This window comes from Mercenaria mercenaria, chromosome 6 (genome assembly GCF_021730395.1).
Source record: "Mercenaria mercenaria strain notata chromosome 6, MADL_Memer_1, whole genome shotgun sequence".
Classification (NCBI taxonomy): Eukaryota; Metazoa; Mollusca; class Bivalvia; order Venerida; family Veneridae; genus Mercenaria; species Mercenaria mercenaria.
This window is the reverse complement of record NC_069366.1, coordinates 16839515-16861656: the sequence shown is the minus strand read 5'-3', so window position 1 is coordinate 16861656 and position 22142 is coordinate 16839515. Positions and strand designations below refer to the sequence as shown.

Below are 22142 nucleotides of genomic sequence, written 5' to 3'. Positions count from 1 at the left end.
TTATGTAGTCTGAATAAATATGTAGGAACACTTGAAACGTCCCGGGAGAAAACATTTTATGTCTGACCAAATATCAGCACATGTAATTCTACAAGTAACACCCAAACTACAAAATGGATGGGACCTGTAGAAATGTATAACTCCTTCTATAATTAATCTTGAAGAGAACAACACTACAAATATATCCTCGTAATTTGCTCCGAAATGTTGTGTTGCCGGGCCTTTTTGGTCAAATTATTTATGACTTGATATTTCAGTAAATACATCTTTATTTTCGTTTGACAGTAGGAATCCATTTATAGACGTATTTCAGTAGTCTTGAATGAAGTGCGGTAATTCTTCATATTTTCGGTGTTGCCATGTCAAGTGGATTTATATCACTTATAAGCAATAATCCATTTAGATCCGTTTAGAATCCATTTAGATTTCATCAGATTCAGTGTTGCATAAATATGTTTCCTGATTTTCAGACAGCTGTACTGGGTAGATACTTGGGAACATGCCGTTTTTTCGAGCAAACTAAACGGCAAGAAGTGCAAGAAACAAGTCAACCTTGAACAGGTCACCAAGGGATCCCCAGGCTTCGGACTTCTTGTGTTCGGAAACACGGCAGTAATCAGCACATGGTTTAATACCGCCATATACTCCCTTATGCTGAACTCAAAGAAGCTTATCTGGCAGCAGGAGGTCACAAATCTTGGAACAAGGGAGCTGTTCAGCCTGATAAGCCTTAACCCAGCCACACAACCAATGAGTAAGCAGCTAACTTAATAGATTTTGTATGTAAACTGTAATGTTAAATTCTGCATGTAGTATATATGTAGAGGTTATAAAACTATGATAGTTTGCTTCAATAGCACTAAGGGAAGATTATGTGAACGATTAATATCCTGAATGATCTTGGTAGGACCAGTTCAATCTGAAGCTCTTATACTGAATCATCAAGGTGACATATATAAGTTATATGTGGCAGTTTGATATGAAACTGATGTCTCGATTTTGATATGTACACGTACGTTTAATTTAATCATAAATGTTACAAATACAGCATTCAGTTGCACCTTTGTTACTCATTTAATGCTGCTGTTTGAATGCATGATATCATTAGTGCAGAAAATCAATCAAAATTTTATGCGGAAAAGTTGGAATAGCAGGCAAGTAAATGCCTTCTAGGGATATTCTATATAATAGAGGAGGTTTATAGCCTGAAGGAAGAAAGTAATTGCTTTTTGTTTTTATCCATTCTGTAATTTAGAATTGCATTTTATAGAGCTATCTGAAAATCTTTTATTTCATAAAACAAAGCGCACAGAAATATATTGTTAATTAAGCATTAAAACAAATACCTTCTAAATTAAACCCGAAAATATCAATTCATTTTATTCTAATCCAAACCATATGATAGGCATCAGACTGAGAACAGAAGCTTTAACAAATCATCTTTCTCACATTTAATCGTCTAGAATTGACGCAGATGATATTATGAAACAGGCTTTACAATTAAGTGACAAATAGCTTGTTTGGTGCTTTGTTTGTTTTGGGGTTAACGCCTTTGTTCAACAGTATGAGTTATGTAACGGCGGGCAGTTAACCTAACCAGTGTTCCTGGATTCTGTACCAGTACAAACCTGTTCTCCGCAAGTAACAGTCAACTTAACCACATGAATTAGAGGAGAAGGACGAATGATATCAGACACAATGTCTTTTTATCAAATCGTCACGGAGAACATACGCCGCGCCCAGAGCTCGAACTCACGACTCCGAGATCCGTAGATCTGCACTCTCCCTATTGAGCTAAGCGGACGGGCTTTGTTTGATGCAATCAGATCATGTACGGAGTCTTTAGATGCATAGAATGCAACAAAGCAAATGCTAGCAGACTTAGTTTGATGAATACTGTTAAAGAGAGATAATGCAAAGTGCGTCATCCTTCAAGCACTGTAGTGCCGGCTTAATTGGAAATCTATGACACAAAAAGATTAAATGGGCTGTCGGATCCCAAAGGACAAAAATGTTACAGTACTGAGTCCTACACATGCAATCATCTAATACGCTTTATTTTCAATTTTTATATTCTAAACACTACGGAATTAATAACGTTGTAAAAAAAACAGTGTTTTTTCCAGCGTATCACCCTTGCCTTGAGGAGGATAACGGCGGATGTTCACATCTGTGTCTTCCAACTCATAAAACACAGTACGTATGTGCTTGTCCAACATACGGTGGCTTGGCGTTATCTTCAGATGGTAAAACCTGCAAAGGTAAGACACAAAATAAAATTATACTAGGTATTACTATATGTCACTCTTTCAAACTAGCATAAATCACATTTGTACAACAGTTGGATACCTCAATTTTAGCGTGATCAAGATCTATATTGCTGTTGAACATTTCGGCAATTCTGGTCCAGACAAAAGCATTGACTTTTCAAAGAAATATCATAGCGTATAAATAAAGGCATTATTCCGAAACACTTGTTCACCTAGGAAATAGTGTCCATTAAAAACAATTTACAACGATATTATTAACTAATAGTTATACAGTGATTTCCCTTTGATTTTAAAAGGCTCGTTTATCTATGTTTCAAGTTTTGAAAATGGGGTTAAGGCATCGTGATATTTACATAACATCTGGAAAGATAAACAGATTTCCCCTATAAAGCTGCAGACTATATGAATATCTGTAGATCGTAAAACGCCTCTTTACTTAAAAAAGTTGGTGATGAAAATAACACCCTGTGGCATCCTTTAATTTCAACAATATGAAATCGCCTACACAGTAGGAATAATTTTAATAAAACATCTGATATCTAAGCTTAACATAATTATGTTTCAGCCACTTTCTAGGTTTTGTACATGAATGATTTCGTGCTTTACTTAGAAAGAAAATACTTGACATTTCCAAGACTGTTATAATCTCAAATATATGATATTGTGTACTTTCGTTTATGCACGTATCAGTTATTGATTGTTTTATCATTTAAGTTAGACAAGATCAAGTAACACTCTTTTTCCAGAAACTCGTCATTCCAAATGGGAAAAATACATTTGTAACAGAAATAAAATCAACCAAATGTTAGGCAACGTGAATGCGTCAGTCTGTTCCATTTCTGAGATTGACAGAATGCTTTAGACAGAGTGTTATCTAAGCAGTCGCCCATAAAGCCAGTTAACATTATTTCAGACAATTATTTCTTTCACATTTCTAGTACCGGAAGAGGCCCTGATGATAAGTATGGAGGATACTGGTAATCTGGGATTCATTGCTATTGATCATGGATGGAGCACGGAAGTTCATTTGATTAGTTCGTCAAAATCTCCAGGGGCAATTACATATGATCGCAGAGACCATGTACGTATTTAGGGTAATTGAGTTACAGGGTCATGACAACGTGATTCCCGTTCATACATTAACCTAGTATTTACTTAGAACCGTGATTTAAATGTAGCAATACGGGCATATAGTATGGACACAGCCATAAGAATTACCACGTCGGGACTTTTATGCAAAACATAGCCATCACTTATTCAAATAATGTAATAAGAGAACGTGTGGCGTATGTCTTTGTTATTATTTCATTTTTTGTCCGGGATGATTTGGGTTGCAATACACATTAATTTGAAACTTGTGTGTGCACTTATAACTTTTATAACATTCTGTTACAGATGGTATATTGGAGCGACACGGCCGAGGGTACCATTTATAGGAGTAGAATAGAAGGCACTGAAAATGCTGTGTTTCTGGACAGAACTAACGGAATAGGTCGTGTGGACGGTAAGATCAATGATTGTGTTAGAGGGTTTCATGCTAGCACCTTAAAGACAATTTCCCTTACATGAAACAATATTATTCCTTTCTTGTTTTGGTGATCGCGCAGAAAGGGCCGTCCTTTATATTGAACCAATGTTACTTTTACGAAAATATGCGTTGCTTCCTTTATATATTCATTTTATTGCGTCACAGTTTTTGTCTTCTTTAATGAAATGAAAATCAGGTCGTGATAGAACTGTTAATTATATTTGTTACCAGTAGTGTGTGAACTTCGATAAATAACTAAAGTAAATGTAACAATAGTGTTTATATTACACCAATTTTGGTTAAAATCGAAATGTGCTTATGGTTTATACCCCGACATCTGACAGAACATTTACAATGAGAATATTATATGTTTCAGATTTGTCATTTAACTCGGTGACCGGATGTTTATATTTTACAAATGCTGTTCTTATTGATGCAAGTTATGACGGGAAAGTTCATAGTTTACATTCTGTAGAAATGATAGAAGTACATACAGAAAACAGAATAACCATTCTAAAAAGCGACAAGAAGCCGATCAGAATTTTGGTCGATGAGATCGGAAGGTAACTTTGAACCCAAACCAACAAATATTTATATGTATCTAGTTTTTAACGGGTGCACAAAAAAAACAGATAGGGATAGTCACAGCATATTGAAATGTGTGTCTTTGTTACACTTTATGGTTTTAAAGTAATCCAAAAGATTGATCTAAATAAAAAGGAAAACGTCAAACACCCTCGTCAGCTAATACTGGCATTTCACACAGTCATGTTGAGAAGCGTGCTTTAAATTACCCATAACTATTCTTTATTAACGGTCATGTGAAGTTGTCTTTAAAATTTGCGATTATTTTTTATTCTCTCAGATGATAATCGTCTACATTTTAATATATTATAAGAAATACATATTTTATTTTCTAGTTACCTGTATATTGTGTTAGCTGGTCACTCCCCGGAAATTGTGCGCACAGATCTGGATGGAGCTAATGCGACAACATTGTCTGTAAATGTTTCTGATCCACTTGCACTGGCTATTACCGGTGAAATATTGACCTTAGCTGATAGAAGATACGAAAACAATAGTGTTGAAACAGCTCTATTGAAATATAACACCGTAACAGAGGAAGTGATTGAAACAGTTGTGTTAAATAAGGTAATACTGAATACAGTCATTTTTTAAAATTTTTAATCTTATCTTATGCCTGAGCAAATTGTGTATTTCCATGCCATCTTTGACCTAGTTGATACAAGGAAAAGACAATGCTTTTAAGGTTGTAAGTGTATTCTATAAATTCTATAAATATGAAAGATGTGATCTTTACAATTACATATTGAAGTATGTACAGATCTTCCATGACTACGTTACTGTTATTCTTGTTATCTAGACAACATACAGTATCGCGACAAGCACAAGAGAACTATTTCTTGCCGATGCTGTACAAAGTTCACTAGTGGTGTATAATGGTACGGAACAACATACATTATTAGAATACGGAATGGTCGCCGATCTTGTCTACACAGTAACAGACCCAGAAACAGAAGGTGTGTGTATGTTTCATTGCAGACAAAGTACAGTCAGATTATGTAAATTTAAATTACAGTTGTCATTAGTCACGAGAAAATGGATCTTTTTCCTGAAAGACGTTTTAAATGACAAACGACGTTTGAATTTGAGCAGTTTTTCAATCATTTATACATTTCTACTGGTTCATAATGAAAACACTGGTAGTTAAAACCAACTGCAGTAGAAAATCTGAAGAATAATTGAGAATGCCTTGATGATTCACGTGATTAATCTTCTTACGTGACATTTCATTTATCTATCTACTTTTCTTCTATTTCAATGAGAATCATTAGTGATCAGCAAAAGTTTCAAACTAGATAAATTGTAAATTTATACTACACTTTAAGTGATGACGTCATAAATCTCATCGTAAGCAACATGATAATATTTGTAATGTGCGTGAACGCATGTAGATGATTTCATGATATTTAACACTCAATTGTTATTTTATTACAATTTTAGAAACAGAACAAATTATTGACATAATGTTAATCACTATAGCAACTGAGATTTGAAACTCCGAATTCATCTGTTAAATATATTTGTATTATGCCTTTCATTGTTTTCAATTACTCAAATTACTGTCATATGGCAAAAGTAATTTAGAATTTCTGCTCTATGTAACTACGTACATAATTGATCCGTGCCATGAGAAAACCAACATAGTGGCTTTGCGACCAGCATTGATCCAGACCAGCCTGCACATCCGCGCAGTCTGGTCAGGATCCATGCTGTTCGCTTTCAAAGCCTATTGCAATTAGAGAAACCGTTAGCGAACGGCATTGATTCTGTCCAGACTGCGCGGATGCGCAGGCTGGTCTGGATCCATGCTGGTCGCAAAGCCACTATGTTGGTTTTCACATTGCACGGCTCAATTAGAATTGAAATTACGTGTGTTTCAGATCATATAACTAAATGCATAAAAGCGGGATGTAGTCATGGATGTGTACCTTTACCAAGTCTTTACCCCGCCGACGTAAGATGCGTTTGTCCGTCCCAGAGCAGTCTCGTACTTCATAGTGACCAAAAGAATTGTAAAAGTAAGTCCTCTTTACTGGTTCTAATGTTTATGGAAAAAATCGCATTAAATGGACCATTCCGGGCTGTTTGAACTGGTTATTAAATTTTGTAATAACTTCGAAAAAAAATTATATGAATTTAGCAGTATCACGAATGTATACAGAAGTTTGTTTCCGATTTAAGTTGAAATCTGTTTTCAGTTTTGTTATGCATATTATTGTGTTAATTTATATTGAGGCAAAAGTATAACAGGTCTGATATCTTAGGGATGTCACATATTTTTGGTATATACTTAGTTCTAATTTTTAATTTTACTGGTTAACCAATTAAATGTTTCATAGACTACTTAAACGATGCTAAATAACCATAAGCTGTTGCAATTACTGACTTTTATTACATCAGATTTAATTTTGTAGATTTATTTCGACATGGCCAGACTTGAATCTGCTATATATTGTCTAAAATGAATTTATATTAATATTAATGGGATCAATATTTTGTCCAGGGCCAGACAACTTCCTGCTATATGCTGACATCAACAAAATACAGATGCTAAGTTTAGATAAGGACCTGTTCTCGCAAGCTATTACCATATTTTACGGTGACGGGCAGGCACATATTGCATCTCTGGCCTACGACGAAAGTAAAGAACGTGTTTACTGGGCAGACAGGCAAAGGTAGGGAAAATGATATGAATTGACTAGAAAAGAAGATCAATCGGAAGTAGCTAAGTAAATTGATAGCAGACTTGATAGGAGTGAGTCGGTTTATGAGACGGTAATGAAATGCACAAAAACGCTCAAGCCACATGCGGAAATCTGTTCTACAGAAACGTAGAACGGATGCTTTGATCCTGAAGTGATACCTTTAACAACACATTTGAGCCGCACCATGAGAAAACCAACAAAGTGCATTTGCGACCAGCATGGATCCAAACCAACCTGCGCATCCGCGCAGTCTGGTCAGGATCCATGCTGTTCGCTTTCAAAGCCTAGGCTGGATGACTCGAGATTTGTTCTTTGCAATACTTGAGTATTGATAACCCGATCACTCAAGAGTGCCATATCGTTCCTGTGTGTTATCCGTTTGATTGTTGCCTCGGACAAACTCGAATATGCCATAACCAAAGTGATAAAAATATGAAGAATTACTGTTATCATTGAAATAATGCATGAAATAAAATCTAAATACAACATGAGCCTGAAATTCATTAATAAAGTGATATAAGACGACTTTTATAACTGTTTATTTTATTTTTTAGATTTTAGAGTGCACGAGACCTAAGGCATCTAGAGCGATACGTGCACGAACTGTTTATGTATTACTGTATATCGTGTTGCCTGATAATTGATCAAGCATTCAGCACTTTGAACCATGATATTATTCTTTATTCACGATGCCATGAAGTGCACTGTATTGATTATGTTTCTGAATCAGCGATAATGACATTGTAAAAAGTACTTTCCAGGTTAATATCATGGGATGAAAGAAACATTGATATATCGGCATGATGTCATTGAAGAGTTCAGTCAGTTGTCTTGATTTAAAAACAACATTATCAATCGTTTAAAACGTGATTTGTTTTCATTTCAGCAAGTCTATATATTTGTCGCACCTTCATCAGATAGAACCCATCTTGGTTTATAAACAAGATGACCCTCTTCAAGAGATGATATTTGATCCTCGGCGCCAGCGTCTTTACTGGTCAAGCAAGTTTGAAAATAGTTTGGGTTATTATATTTCAAGTCTGAATATGAAGCGAGGATTGGATTCATTGCAGACCTTATTTTCGTATCACAGAACTATGAAGTCATTGTCTTTGCATCCGAAGGGGAAGTAAGTAATACTTCCGTAATATAGTATATGTGGCTGGCTTACTAGAATTAACTCTAGTCGCGTAATCGTCTAAAAATAAACCAACTGGAGCAACGATTCAGCAAAGACAATCGTAGTCGCTTGGGTTATGTAAAATAATATGATGTATGTAGGCTGGTCAATCCTCTTGTTGTACGAAATATGCAATGACGACGAAGACGGTTGATTGCAGGCATGTCAAAGTTATCATCATACACTCGATTCTTTCAAATGTCTCTTTGATATCCATGTTGGAAAGCGTTTTAGGCTGTACCAAATATACTTTTCCAGCTGAGAGGCAGGGTTGAATATGTAAGATATATGACGTCACTTGAGTTGAAACTCTAGTTAGTCTTGTAAATTTCGTTACCCGAGTTATCTCTTGTATGTCTTTGTCAGATGAACTCACTCTCCGTTTACTATTTAAATAATTAGCGAGTATAATTAGTCCCTTATCAAAGACAATAATTATTGAAGCTAATTTTCTAGGATTAGCTTCAGTCCACATATCATCTAGCACTTGCTCATAGTCGGCTGGTACTATGTTCATAGAAATACGTAGATTTTTATTAAATTATTCGAACTGTGCTTCGGTTTTAACTTTCAATCAAAAACCAGATATTCCGTGTTCGCAAATACATCGAAAATACTAAGGAAATCTCTTTTGTGTAATGTAGTCAGTCTTTGTTTAACAAATGCATTATGCGACCATTCTCAAAACTATTCTATAATTTGCAGATGGTTATACTGGATAGAGGAGGAGACGGAATTTGAAGCTGCGGGAATCGGTTCTTGTAAATCTAAACCGGAAGTTCGTTATAACAACGTTTTAGAGGAGGGGTTGCAGTCACCAAACAGCCTCTTTGTCACAAAAGACAAGCTTTATATTGCAGAAAAAGGCGGCAAAATACTTGTGGTCAATCTGGAAGGTAACTACATTATCAACACTCCATTTTTGTCTCTGACTCCGATTACTGTATTAGTTATTTACATCAAATGTAGAAAATCCTCATTAACTTTACTAGTTATATAAATTAATAGGATACGTAGAGCTACATTCATAATTAAATGCAGTAAAAAACCCCATTCAGTTTACTTACTGGTAGTAAATATTATTCATGTATTATAAAATTATGTCTAACCCGGTATTGTAAATATAATGTTTATATAACCTTAGACGTACTTATTCTATGAAATTTGGATATAGTATACCTTTAAAAATTTTGTTTTAAAATATAATAACAATATCATACTTTATAGCCTGTAAATTATTACATCTCCATTGCGATGGGTGATACAGAAATGTATTTATTACAGCTTCAGCTGTAACTACATAGTTTATCATGTAAATTCTGTATCATATGTCTTTACAGGAAAGATCATGGAGGTGATATATCCAGAATCACCGGACATTAATTACCTGATTGTTCACCAGAACGTCTTCATTGTGTCTGATACGAAGGAAAATCTTATTAAAGTTACCGATATTAAAACCGGTGTTTCCATGGTTTTAGCAGATCATCTGGACAAACCGTCAGCAGTTGCATTCCATTACTCTTCCCTCCAGATGGGTACAATCATTTTAGTAATATTTAATAAGAAAACTATTTCTGACCGTAAAAGTTTAAACCAACGAATTTTCATTCCCGTTCTTTAGTCGAGTTGTATAAATGAAGAAAACGTCAGCCAAATATTCAGTCATATTTATACTGTCAGATTTAAGCATTGCTTATCATGAAACTTTCATTTTATATGATTGAGGTAGTTCTGCTTAACCAGACTTGAACTTTGATTAAACCCTGATTCTTTCATACTTCAGAATATATAGAAATAAAAAAGATAGGGTCGAATGTTTTGGTTTTTGATTTGCTACATATTTTTAAAAAATGGATCTTACTCAATTTTTCATAAAGAGAATCTACGGAAAAAGAACAGTTTTGATGATTTTGTGTGAATAGATTGTTTTCTGTAATGTAGGTTTTAATGAACATTTTCGCAGTAACTGTTGTAAATCATCATATTGTCTATTATATGGTTAAATAAGATATGTAGGTAGGACTTCATGTTTATTCTTGCGAAATTTGCCCATGATTTTGGAGATCCACTAATTTAAAGCGGTTTTGAAGGCGTTCACGCGTCAACATTTTTGTTTTTATTTACATTTTATCTTTACAAAAAGTAATGTTGCAGTTTTTATAAATACATTTATACTCAGTGTTATTTTCCTTCTGTATGCCTGGTTTCATTCTATATCATCATCATAACTGACGTTACGGCATCACGTCTGGTATATTAAATGTGAAGAACCGTGCAGAACTACCTTAATTCAATTATTATCTGTTAATTCATTCATAATGAAATAATGTCGAGTATTTAACCAGTCGTGTTTTCATTCTCCATTGTATTATAGACGCATGTGATCAAAGTGAATGTACGGATAACTGCATACCTCTGCTGCGCAATGATTATGTTTGCACATGTTTAAATGGAAAAGCCCTACTGGATGACAGAAAAACGTGTATCGAAGGTATTTTAGTCATTTACTTGTGATATTTGAGCCGCACCATGAGAAAACTAAAGCAATGGTCACATTTACGTTCACGCACGTAGTTGGTCGTAGTTCATTTTAAACGTAGTTTGTCGTAGTAATACTACGGTCAACTAGGTTGAAGTACGCTCGAACTAGGTTTAAAAGATGAAATATGGAAAGTCTAAGTACGTTGAAGTACGTGTAAGTACGAACAACTACTTTCAACTACGGGTGAATCGGGTAGGGTTAACTAGGGTATCACTACGTCTTACCACGAGTTACTACGTTACACTACGTATATACTACGATCGAAGTACGAACAGCTACGACAAATTACGATCAACTATGTTGAGCTACGGAAAAGCGTTGTGGTTGCGCCTGCGCAGGACGGGAAAGCTAGAGTCATTTTGCTCTAGGAAGTTGACGAGACAGCATCATTTTATACCCCAGTCACACATACGGCGCAGATAGCTACGTCTAGCCCCGGATAGAAACGTTGTAATATGTATCGATCCGTACCCGATCCGTACGTATTGGTACGGATTGATACGGATTACTACTTTAAGGTACGGCTCAGGTACGCATCGATACGGATTTCTACGTTTTTATCCGTGGCCAGACGTAGCTATCCGTGCCGTATGTGTGACTGGGGTATAAGCTTCAATATGCCGCCTAGGAAAAAACGATGTTATAAAACAGAATGGCCGAAAAACTGAATTTAAAAGTAAAATGCATACAAATGCGCAATTTATACCACAGATTTGCTAACTAATGCAAAGAAAATATAATTTTAATGCAATATATTAAATGGATTTTTCCCGGTCTTCATGGTAAATGAACAGTTGATTGCTAGCGCGATTCATGTACATGTATTTGCCGATCCAAATCTGTTGTTAATTTCGCATGAATACCGAAAAAATTCTATTTAATTTTTTAAGTATTTATAATTAGCGAAATTATCATACTAGAATTGAAATTAATTTATATAACAGTAAAGTTGTTGTGTAATCGGCTCTCGTTTCATATCATGTTTGTACTTGTACTACGATCAAAAACGATACACACTACTGTTAAGTACGATCAAGTACGTTTAACTAAGATCAACTACGTTCAAACTACGGTCACAGTAGGGTCAAAACATCGTAGTTAATCGTAGTCTTATTTTGAACATATCGAAAAATTATTTGCTTACTACGGACAAATCATAAGTTCGAACTACGATCATTACTACGTTTGACTACGATTATCTACGTGTTACTACGCTTAGTACGATCAACTACCATCAACTACGATCATTCCTTACTACGATTAACTACGTGTAGTGTGACCACGCCATAACACAGTGCACTTGCGCAATCTGGTCAAGATCCATACTGTTCGCTTTCAAAGCCTACTGCAATTAGAGAAACCGTTAGCGAACAGCATGGATCCTGACCGGACTGCACGGATGCGCAGGCTGGTCTGGATCAATACTGGTCGCAAATGCACTATGTTGGTTTTCCCATGGTGCTGCTCATTTATATGCAACAATGTTTTGCATTTTGATATTAACATGCTGAATTCCCAAGGCACGATTTATACATCAAGTAATTTCGGTAGAGAATTACATACACTATCGTTAATGATACGTAATAATTTTATAAGAAAAAAAAACATCAGGAAAGTTCTCTTGTTTCATTAACAAGATATTCTGAAACATTTTAATCTTACTTTCATTACATAAAACATATGCTAAAACTATCCCTTGTTTATATACTTTCTCAGTATTTCTTCCAGACGATTTCCTTGAAAGAAAATTTTTTCCCTAAAGTGCTGTGTTATAAAATGTATTTGAGAGTTTTCAGCACTTCATTTGAAGATGCACACTAATGTAAAGATTTCATAAGAAACTATTTAATAAAATGCCAAACGTTTACGAAATTTCCAATACTGACTGTAACACACTCTGTAACTTTTACATCTGTTTCTATAGTTCCTAGTACAACAGTTACACAAATAACCTCTACAACGACAGTTAGAACAACAACTCCGAAAACAACAACATCAACAACCACAACACCAACGCCGGAAACCACAACAACAACACCGGAAACCACAACAACAACAACAACAACTTATAATCCAGTCAAGATTAAATGGTTTACCTACACATCTACGGAGACGTCCTCGCTATCCGAAGTGATCACCGAAGTAGATAAAGCTAGAAACACGTCATCCATAACCTTTGTAAGGCTTGAGTCAAGTAGCCAGTCTACAGAGTCTAAAGCGTTTGAAGAACACACTGGTGAACCAAAACCGACACAGTCTACCGAGGAGATCATATACGTAACTGATGAATCTTTAGAACACGTGACTGCACCAGATGAAAGTAGGGCTTACAAAATAGTACCTCATGATGATGTAAAAGTAGAGCCTATAGGTATGTAATTGATCTATTATTAATCTATTCCGTTTGATCCTAACTCTAGGTTGTGTTTCTTAATGTCTGTATACTGTTCGAAACAACTTTTATTTGTTAAAAGATGGGATGTCAAATTGAATTGATATAATTATTTTTGACGACACCTGACTAAGGCAAGTGTAATTAAACAAAAACCTTAAATGAATAAGATATATAAAGTCAACTTTAAGCATTTTTCAGAAATGACAGAAACCTCGCGAAGACCATTATTGCTACAATTAATCGATAATTCTAACTGATTGCTGCCAGTGCAAATGATTCTGTAGTTGAAACTTCAGACGGAAATGTGTTTGTTTAATATGTATTCTTTGACTGTTTAGACTACCCGTATTTTGAGAACTGTCCTGGAGAGACCATTATAGCCAGAGTTCCCAGCACAGACAAAGTTTTAGAACTTCCAATTAAACCTGCTGGTATGTCTTAGTTTATACAACAATTTATTTCGCATAGCAAATAGAAACATAACAGCAATATATAGCAATATAACTACACATACATTGTGAACTATACGTAATAGAATACTACAGTATATTAAATCAAATAGCAAAGGCATAAGTCATAATGCCTGGGGTTTAAGACCAGTCTCAAAAAGTTAGTATTGCACTATGTAAAGTAGTCTTTGAGATGCTTGAATTGGAGACTGTCATCATCCCCTGGGTTTCATAACCTTTCAACCTTTGCACACAAAGTTAAAACCTGCTTTTTGTGAGACCGTTGATAAAATTTTAGGCAATATATGAAATGAAAAGGTATGTGTTTTAAGATAACATAATGCCGGATATGTCAAAACAGTTAGTACAGTTATTTTCCTAGAACTTCTTGCAACATTATTGTATTGCCCAAGGACTTTTATCAGGTCTAAGAATACCTGGAACGTAAACCACACTTTAATTACAATGGTATATACTTGGAACACTCCGGTCATTTAGACACGTTTTAATTGCACTTCATTAATGAAAAACCTTTAACATATTTGTGAATCGCACCTACTCTTTTTGTAGATAAAACTTTGTGACATTACAAATTGATATTTTTGAAACAATGTAGTACATCTTTGATATGCCGAGAAATGAATTTATCAATGAATTTTATTATGTGTTTATACGTAAAATTACAAATATGATAGAAACATTTGTCTTGTTGACAGGCTATGATAGCAACGGATCGCCACTACCACTCCACTGCGACAAGGAGATGACAGAATCAGGCGTGATAATACCATGGAAAGGGGACGAGTCAGAAAGCCGCCAAAATGTTACATTCTTCGTTACCGATTCACTACATCAGAAAACTAAATGCACATTTACTGTAATACTTCAAGGTAGTGATCCCTCAGAACGATAAAACAGACAATTCAAACATTCAGTTTAATACTCTTAAAACAAACACAAACTGCAATCATTTCAATATACAAACTTCCTACGTATTTCAGTATTTCTTGCAGCTTTTTATATAAATAACAAAGATCCGTACAAAACCATGTTTTATTGTGTCTGGCTATAATTTTGTGATGTTAGCGGTATTAAGTCAGAAAGAAGTAGTAGACGATTTCACAAAAACAAAAAATGATAAAAGAATAAATATGTCCAAAAAGATAAGAAGCAACATTGCATATTTCAATGATTATATTACAGATGTGGATCCGCCAAAATTCACCTTTTGTCCCGATACCGTAAAGGTTCGCACAGACGAACGGTCAGCAATTGTTAACTGGACTCTACCGGAGGCTGTTGACAACGTCAAACTAAAGCTTACACAAAGTTCGCACTCACCTGGGAATCATTTTGGTCCAGGGGAGACTAGGGTCAACTATACAGCAATTGATATAGCTGGGAATACAGCTGCCTGCTTGTTCAGTGTGTTTGTTTTACATGGTATGTACAACGTACTTTTGAGACTTGCAATAAATTGAGTTAAACAGCACAATTTAATGTACTGTTCTACTCCCAAAGGAACCCAAACAAATTTAAGTTTTCTCACATTGAATAGATATATTGCTATTTTTTCTGATTGGCCGAGGTTATGCTGTCTTTGGATCTATACATTGTACACGACCCTTTAAATATGTTTCGGCTACTCGCTATACACATGTATCACCCTCTGGTTTTGCTCTTAAAATATGTTCTGACCACACACTATATAGATCCTTACAATAAAATTGTTTAGATATGCAAGTTAGATATGTTTGGATATTACATTTATTCTACGATGACGAATTTGAACACTGCTTTGCCAAGTTTCGTTATCAGTGTTGTTGAAAAATAAAGTAGAATGTAGAGTTATCTACTTTGCCAATCACTTTACATATTTAACTACGATGCAAGGTGAAATGAGTGTTATTTCTTGACAGCATACTTGTAGTGGTAAACGTAAATTACGAAGTTTATTCTTTACAGATCATGTCTGCAACCTGCCCGATATCCATCACGGTGGAATAATATGTAACCATGGCGACGGCGTAACTGGCGAATGTAAGGTCATTTGTGAGGAGGGTTATGTTCTAAATCCAATCAGAACTTTTAGACGCATGTTCAACTGCAGACATCCAGATGACATTGATGCACTTAACAAAATCATGTCGACGCAAGAACCATGTTTAAGTGAGTTAACAAACATATTGACAATGTAAAAAATAATTCCGTGTGCTTTTCTAAATTGATTTATTTTATATTCCTTACTATTTAGGTAATCAAGCATCATATTCTAAGGGACAAAAAAACAACTGTAAAATGCCATGTATTACCTCTTGTGCAATTGCGTCTTGTTCAAAATTCTTAAATATCTGCTTCAGAACACGATTATCCATCATTGTTAAGGCAGAGGTTTAGCTTTATGGTAAACGGTCCGATTAGCCTTCACAAGACAAAGGTCAGAGATGACATGAATCTTGCAATCGTCACTGATCTCGAGGAGGAAAAGCTTTGTATCGATGACGTTTGCCAGCTTGGTAATATAAGCATACAGTGTGATGAAGATGTGATAGTTGATGAGAATGAAAATGGAACGTGTTTGGATGAAGAGAAAAGAATGGAGTTCTTCATTAGTTTTAACATAACTCTCTCAAACAGGTAATTGATAATTTAATTAGTGTCAGAATAGCTCTGTCATACTGTTAATTGTTAATTTTCATCAGATATAACATAAAGCTCATACACAGGAATTTCATAACTCCATTAGTTTTAACAAAATTCTTTTCTTTAACGGTACGGTAGTGATATACAGTAAAAAATTGAAACCATAGAAATTAACAATCGTTACACAAATGCCTTTAAACAATCGTTACACAAATGCTTAAGAAATAAACATGCGTTTGCTGATTACGTGTATATAAATACTACACAATTCATTATTTAAATGTATGCTTGCAGTACTGGAGTAGATGTGGAAACACTTCTGCATGATATCCACCTCGAGCTGATATCACTGGCCTCCTTATTGCAACTGCAGATAGAAGGTCACATGTATATGGCTATTGCAGAAAGTTTATCAAAGACAGAAGGTGTTTGGACATGCCCAGTTGGACGAATACAAGAAAATGGCATTTGTAGTATGTACATTATTAAGTAGTTTGAGAATTTTAAATAAATATTAATAATACAAAAATTTAATAGTGAAAAAAATGAATTAAGTATAGTTGGTCAGTCCAGGAGAGGTCGTTCACTCTAAACATAAAGTCTTAACAGTTTAAACAAGGGTAAAGCTGGAAGTGACTAACATCAGATGTTGAACACGACTATTTTGTTGACACTAAAGTACTTAAAAGTACGCAAGATAACAAGCACATATCTTCTATACGAGTTGATACATTTAAGTAATATCGAACACTTCTTTTCAGTTTCCTGTCCTCCTGGAACGTTCCACAACATAACCTTGAACGTTTGTCAGTACTGTACCATGGGGTATTACCAGGACAACAACGGTCAAATAGCATGTCACATGTGTGATCCTGGGCGGACATCACCAGATGGGGCTACGTCTAGTAACCAGTGTATGTATCTGAGAATGGATATTTTATATGACATTTTATATGACATGTGGCAGTGTATTCTTAAGCGAACAAAAACATATTTTAAAGCATATTTGTTTATATTGTCAAATGCCGTAGCTGTATTTGACAGTGTTAGTCGTGCTTTAAAATATGTTTTTGTTCGCTTAAGAATAGACTGCTATGAAATGAAACTAATGTAAGGGATGTCAGTATGTCTTTCGCATATAAGGTAGATAATCACTCTTTAGTCTTTGTTCTCTTTATTCTCTTTATTCTTTCCGCTACAGTAACAGTTTCTATCTGTATTTAACCTTTACTGAGTAAATCTAGAAACGCAACACTTTGTCTACAGTCAATATCTTTTTTATCCTGATAACTGACGAGAAAACTGCATTTACCTGATTTCTCTTTTGGTTTTGCGTTTTGATCAGGTTTCTACACAATTTTATAATCCTTCTACATAGAATTCAAATATGCATGTACAAGGAAACTATAAAAAAATCGAAGTTTCTAGATGTACTGAGTATACGATGTATGGCTGGGACTGTGTTCGCTGCGATCAATGTTTACATTTTTGAGTTCTTTATATTTTCCTCAAATATCTACTGTCAGTGTGTTTGTTGCATACTTAGCTTGACAGGAAGCAAAATGAAAACTCCGTTTACCATTATTTGTCACTCAGTGAATAAGATGTATATTAAGACTTACATTAACAAATATTTTCTGTCACCGTTTTAGGCCATGCCATACCATCTATGGACGAGATGACCCTGTTTATTATCGTGACCACGTGCTCCTTTGGAGTTGTGTTCTTGTGTATGGCAATTACACTATATCTGCAGTTCCAACGCCAGAAGAAACGCAACCAACAAGCAAGTTACCAGAAGAAAACACGCTACAACATGTCACCAAACGTATACGTAGCACCGCCTCCAATTTTGAAATCAAAACTTGATGAAAATTATTCATCTGGGCACAAAACATACAGCATTGACAGGAAGAAGCCAATTAACATGTACGCCAATCATGACTATGAAGATGTAGAAAGAAGCCCTGTTACTGGGCCACTGGCCGCTTATCAGAGTGACTTGCTCACTATGTTGCAGGGACAGAGTCTTAGTCGGGACTATTCCCCAGGAGAAGAAGTTCCAACTGGAACATTATCCCGAGAAAATACCTTCTCCAACCCTACTTATTCACCTCAGTTTGGGGTGCGTAGGGGCGACAATGGGTCTTTAACACGTGGGATGAACACCCCGTCGCCAGGACCCCAAAGAAAAATGTCTTATGACAGTACATTTTCCAACCAGTCACCAAGAACAATCCGTTCTCAAAGAACACCGACCAGCGATACACCTTTAATCACACAGTCGCCTCTACTGAGATTAAAACTCGCAGCTTATAACCTCAATCATGAAGATTAGACTAGACTGTCAGTTCTTCATAAACATCAACTGATTCTTCCTTTAAGGACCAATATTAGAGTCTACATCTCGATGTTGTGAACACAGCATTTGATAGATATAACCATGATTAACAAACGAAAAAAAATGTCTGAGATCTGTGATTATCATTCCAAGACCAAGCTTATAATTATAATCATTACAGAAAATTATGGGAAATGTTTGGGAGGTAAAAATATACTGTAATCACCATAGAGCGTCAAAGAAACGGATAGGGGGAAAGTAACAGAATCATTAAGTATTATTTTAGAAATGATATATGTTTCAATGGCAAGATTAATTCCGTCTCACTAAATGGAGAAATGTTTTAATGTAGTTGGAATGTCGAGCCGAAAGATGCACTACAGGTATGACATGACATGCATGTATGGAAAACTACAAGGTTTGTGAATTGTCTTCTTGGGACGACTGGAGCCGTATATAAAGATATTTACCTGTTTGATACAGCGTTCTTTCTTATGTCCAAAATAATCACTTCACTGTCATTGTCAAATGGTATTTTCTATTAATGCGCAATTTGTATTTGTGGTGTAAGAATAATTCATACATAGCATATATGAAATGATTAATGTACCTCAAAAGAATAAGTATTTTGTCATTTATTCATTCTAGCTAGATGTGCAATTTGATATTTTATGTAATCATATTAAATTTCTTTGTTGTAATAAAGTTCATTTATTGGTTAAAATCGCAGGAATCCGTAATGTAAAATGTAATCGTGGGCAAGATGCACTTTATATCACATACTCGCCTTTTCAACAGGACTTACAAAAATACTAATTAGTTTCGCTGATGATCGGCTCATCGATGCATTTGTAAAGTTAAAGGTTTGTTACTTGTTGGACGTGCATTTTATAGTTTTTCTTACTGTTAATTTATAGCCAGTTTTGTCAACAAGAACTATATACGCTAAAGTAAAAGAAGACCTTTGACTGAACAGTGGAAGGTCCAGACCAAGATCAGCCAGCACAGAGGTGCAGGCTTATCTTTTTCTGCACTTTTCAAAAAGGCATATTTACTTGTTGTCAGCAGGTTAAAGGTTAAAAGCTGAAATGAGAAACCTTGTCAGCTAGGTTAGTGATATAAAAGGCGATGAAGCCAGACTAAACAAAGAGTGACGACTAATAACCGAATACCCAATCAATTAGAGGCCTTTGAACGGAACAACGGCAAAACTACATCCCTTTATATTGACGAAGCGAGATTATCATAGTAACAACATACACTTATCAGCGGATCATGGGTAAAACCTGTATTTCCGTATTTTATTAAATCCAAATGAAAAGCGCGTGAAGTCGCTTTATTTATTTAATTTATAGACTTGCATTTTGCACTGAGTCATTTCATTTTCAAGTATACCACCAGTTAGGGGTCTTAATGTATTGATAAAGCAAACATATATTTGGCTAATTACTTTAAATTTACTTTAAAAAACTAACAGTTCGCTCATCCATTACATTTATACTGTCATTGCTTATATATTATTAACAGTCAAAAATCTTTTTTAGTACATAATATTTGTGTTCTTCATTTATCAAACCGTTACACATATGTAATAAATGGTCATACGTTTTTTTAGATTTCTTACTGTCACTTCTGCATTAAACGTCATTATAACCATTCTGAATGTAAACGTTTGATTGATATCTACTGTATAATACTGTTCTGCCTGTGTAATTGTTTGTTCAGTTTATAAAAGTGCATAAAAATTATAAGTATTGTGAAATTGTATAAACATGAGATGTATACAATATTTTGTATTGTGTGCTTTTTACATTCTGCAGTAATAAAATGAGTCTTATGGTGTCTATCTTGACGTTGTTTTCTGTGTTTGTGCGCAACTAAAGTATGTACTTGCCGGTTTAGGACACAGTTGTAAACGTGCAGGCCACTAAGACAGATCTTTGTCAAATAACCAAGGATATTCAAAGACTAGAAAGCGAGTACAACGAATAGAACAAGAGCTGACCGTAAGACAGCGCACTCCACTATTTGGTGATCTGACAGTAAAATGAATTTACGTCTTAATAAGATACATCTACTCTAAAAGGAAGATACACCAAGATATAAACAGCCCCTACTACTCAGAGGGGTGAAAGGTCATGTATGGAAGGGGTACTGTTATTCTTTATTTTGATGGAATTGAATTATATTAGAAAAAAGGCAGTCCAAGAAACTACATGCACATAAAGTATAAAGACTTCGCTAAACTCGTATTTCTTTTTATTTATTTTTTATTTTTATTTTATTTTATTTATTTATTCTATTTATTATTATAGCAGATGATGATGATAAAGATACATTTTAAGTTTCAAGTCATTATCTTATATTGTACTAAATAAATGTTATATCTAGAAAGCGAAGATCAGAAAGAGAGGGTCAGTGACACAAGGGTAAGTACGGGTTTGAATTGCTTGATGATTTACATATATAATAGTGATATCGGTACTGTTTCCTACAACATAGGATAAGACTGGATGCTGTTGAGGTACATAATGACACATTCCGTGGTCACGACTGGAAATAAGTTGTTCTGCTATTCTTGATGGGGACTTCAGTCGACCACCAAAACTAACACTTTACAAACAATGGTGTAATGGTTTAAGGGTTTTGTAGCTGAATATATTGTTTAGATTTCCTTTTACGTGCAATAAAATGGGAATGCCATCTTTTAAGAAATACTGCACAACCAAGGCTGTAAAGAATGATGTCAATGAGACCAATGAGATTATTGGAAATTAATAAGTAAATCACTTAAAAAAATAAAATAGCTTTTAAATTTCATCTTTTACTTCATATAATCATATATATCATTTGATTTAATAATAAAACAATACAAGAATACATTATTATAAGTACCGCACAATATTATAGCTTTTTTACTTTTACTGTAAATAAACAATCAATAGCATTCTCGTTTTAACCTTTAGGCTGCTGGTGGCATGTGATTTTGCCTGACCAACATCCGTGCAAGCTGATCATGGTCTGCACTGTTCGCTATTCAGTCAAATAATAAGTGAAAATGTCCGTTTTCGTAAATTAGCAGGGCAAGTGGTAAAAAAGATATTGATGAAGTTCGGTCTGTAGTTGGAGTGTTGGCACAGGGGATGAGAGGATGAAAATGTGATCAATTTGTGATGCTAATTTTGACTGTTTTAATCTTGTATCCGTCCATTTCTTTTAAATTGCATTAGTAATACTTTTTGTTAAGATTATTTTTGCTCGGTTTCTTATTTATTCTTTTGTTCTTCTCGTAAACTTTGAATTAATCAAGATGTAAAGGTTAGATTGTCATAACATTTATAGCTTCGAAATCATTTACATGATCTTTAAGGCGAAGTTTAGGTAAACATAATGTACGTATTAATAATAATATATTTAAGTTAGTGAAAATGTTGGTACTAAATTAACTTACTTGAGTTGTCTTCGTTGTTTGATCTTATTGGAAAATAAGAAATGAAATTA

General features: G+C 34.7%; 1 protein-coding gene across 1 annotated transcript in view; it reads left to right on the top strand.

Moving 5' to 3' along the window:
• Positions 1 to 20485, top strand: part of LOC123549544 (uncharacterized) — a 54066-nt gene extending 33581 nt beyond the window's left edge. Inside the window, exons 6-27 of the mRNA XM_053545246.1 lie at positions 471 to 754; positions 2127 to 2261; positions 3209 to 3351; positions 3666 to 3774; positions 4175 to 4361; positions 4719 to 4950; positions 5183 to 5339; positions 6264 to 6401; positions 6887 to 7058; positions 7975 to 8217; positions 8974 to 9164; positions 9609 to 9806; positions 10646 to 10762; positions 12738 to 13184; positions 13547 to 13639; positions 14374 to 14547; positions 14861 to 15100; positions 15623 to 15826; positions 16018 to 16294; positions 16595 to 16773; positions 17062 to 17214; positions 17953 to 20485. Coding sequence (XP_053401221.1) covers positions 471 to 754; positions 2127 to 2261; positions 3209 to 3351; positions 3666 to 3774; positions 4175 to 4361; positions 4719 to 4950; positions 5183 to 5339; positions 6264 to 6401; positions 6887 to 7058; positions 7975 to 8217; positions 8974 to 9164; positions 9609 to 9806; positions 10646 to 10762; positions 12738 to 13184; positions 13547 to 13639; positions 14374 to 14547; positions 14861 to 15100; positions 15623 to 15826; positions 16018 to 16294; positions 16595 to 16773; positions 17062 to 17214; positions 17953 to 18638 — 4759 coding nt within the window. The 3' untranslated portion in view covers positions 18639 to 20485. The remainder of the gene's footprint in view (positions 1 to 470; positions 755 to 2126; positions 2262 to 3208; positions 3352 to 3665; positions 3775 to 4174; positions 4362 to 4718; positions 4951 to 5182; positions 5340 to 6263; positions 6402 to 6886; positions 7059 to 7974; positions 8218 to 8973; positions 9165 to 9608; positions 9807 to 10645; positions 10763 to 12737; positions 13185 to 13546; positions 13640 to 14373; positions 14548 to 14860; positions 15101 to 15622; positions 15827 to 16017; positions 16295 to 16594; positions 16774 to 17061; positions 17215 to 17952) is intronic.
• Positions 20486 to 22142: the final 1657 nt, after the last annotated feature.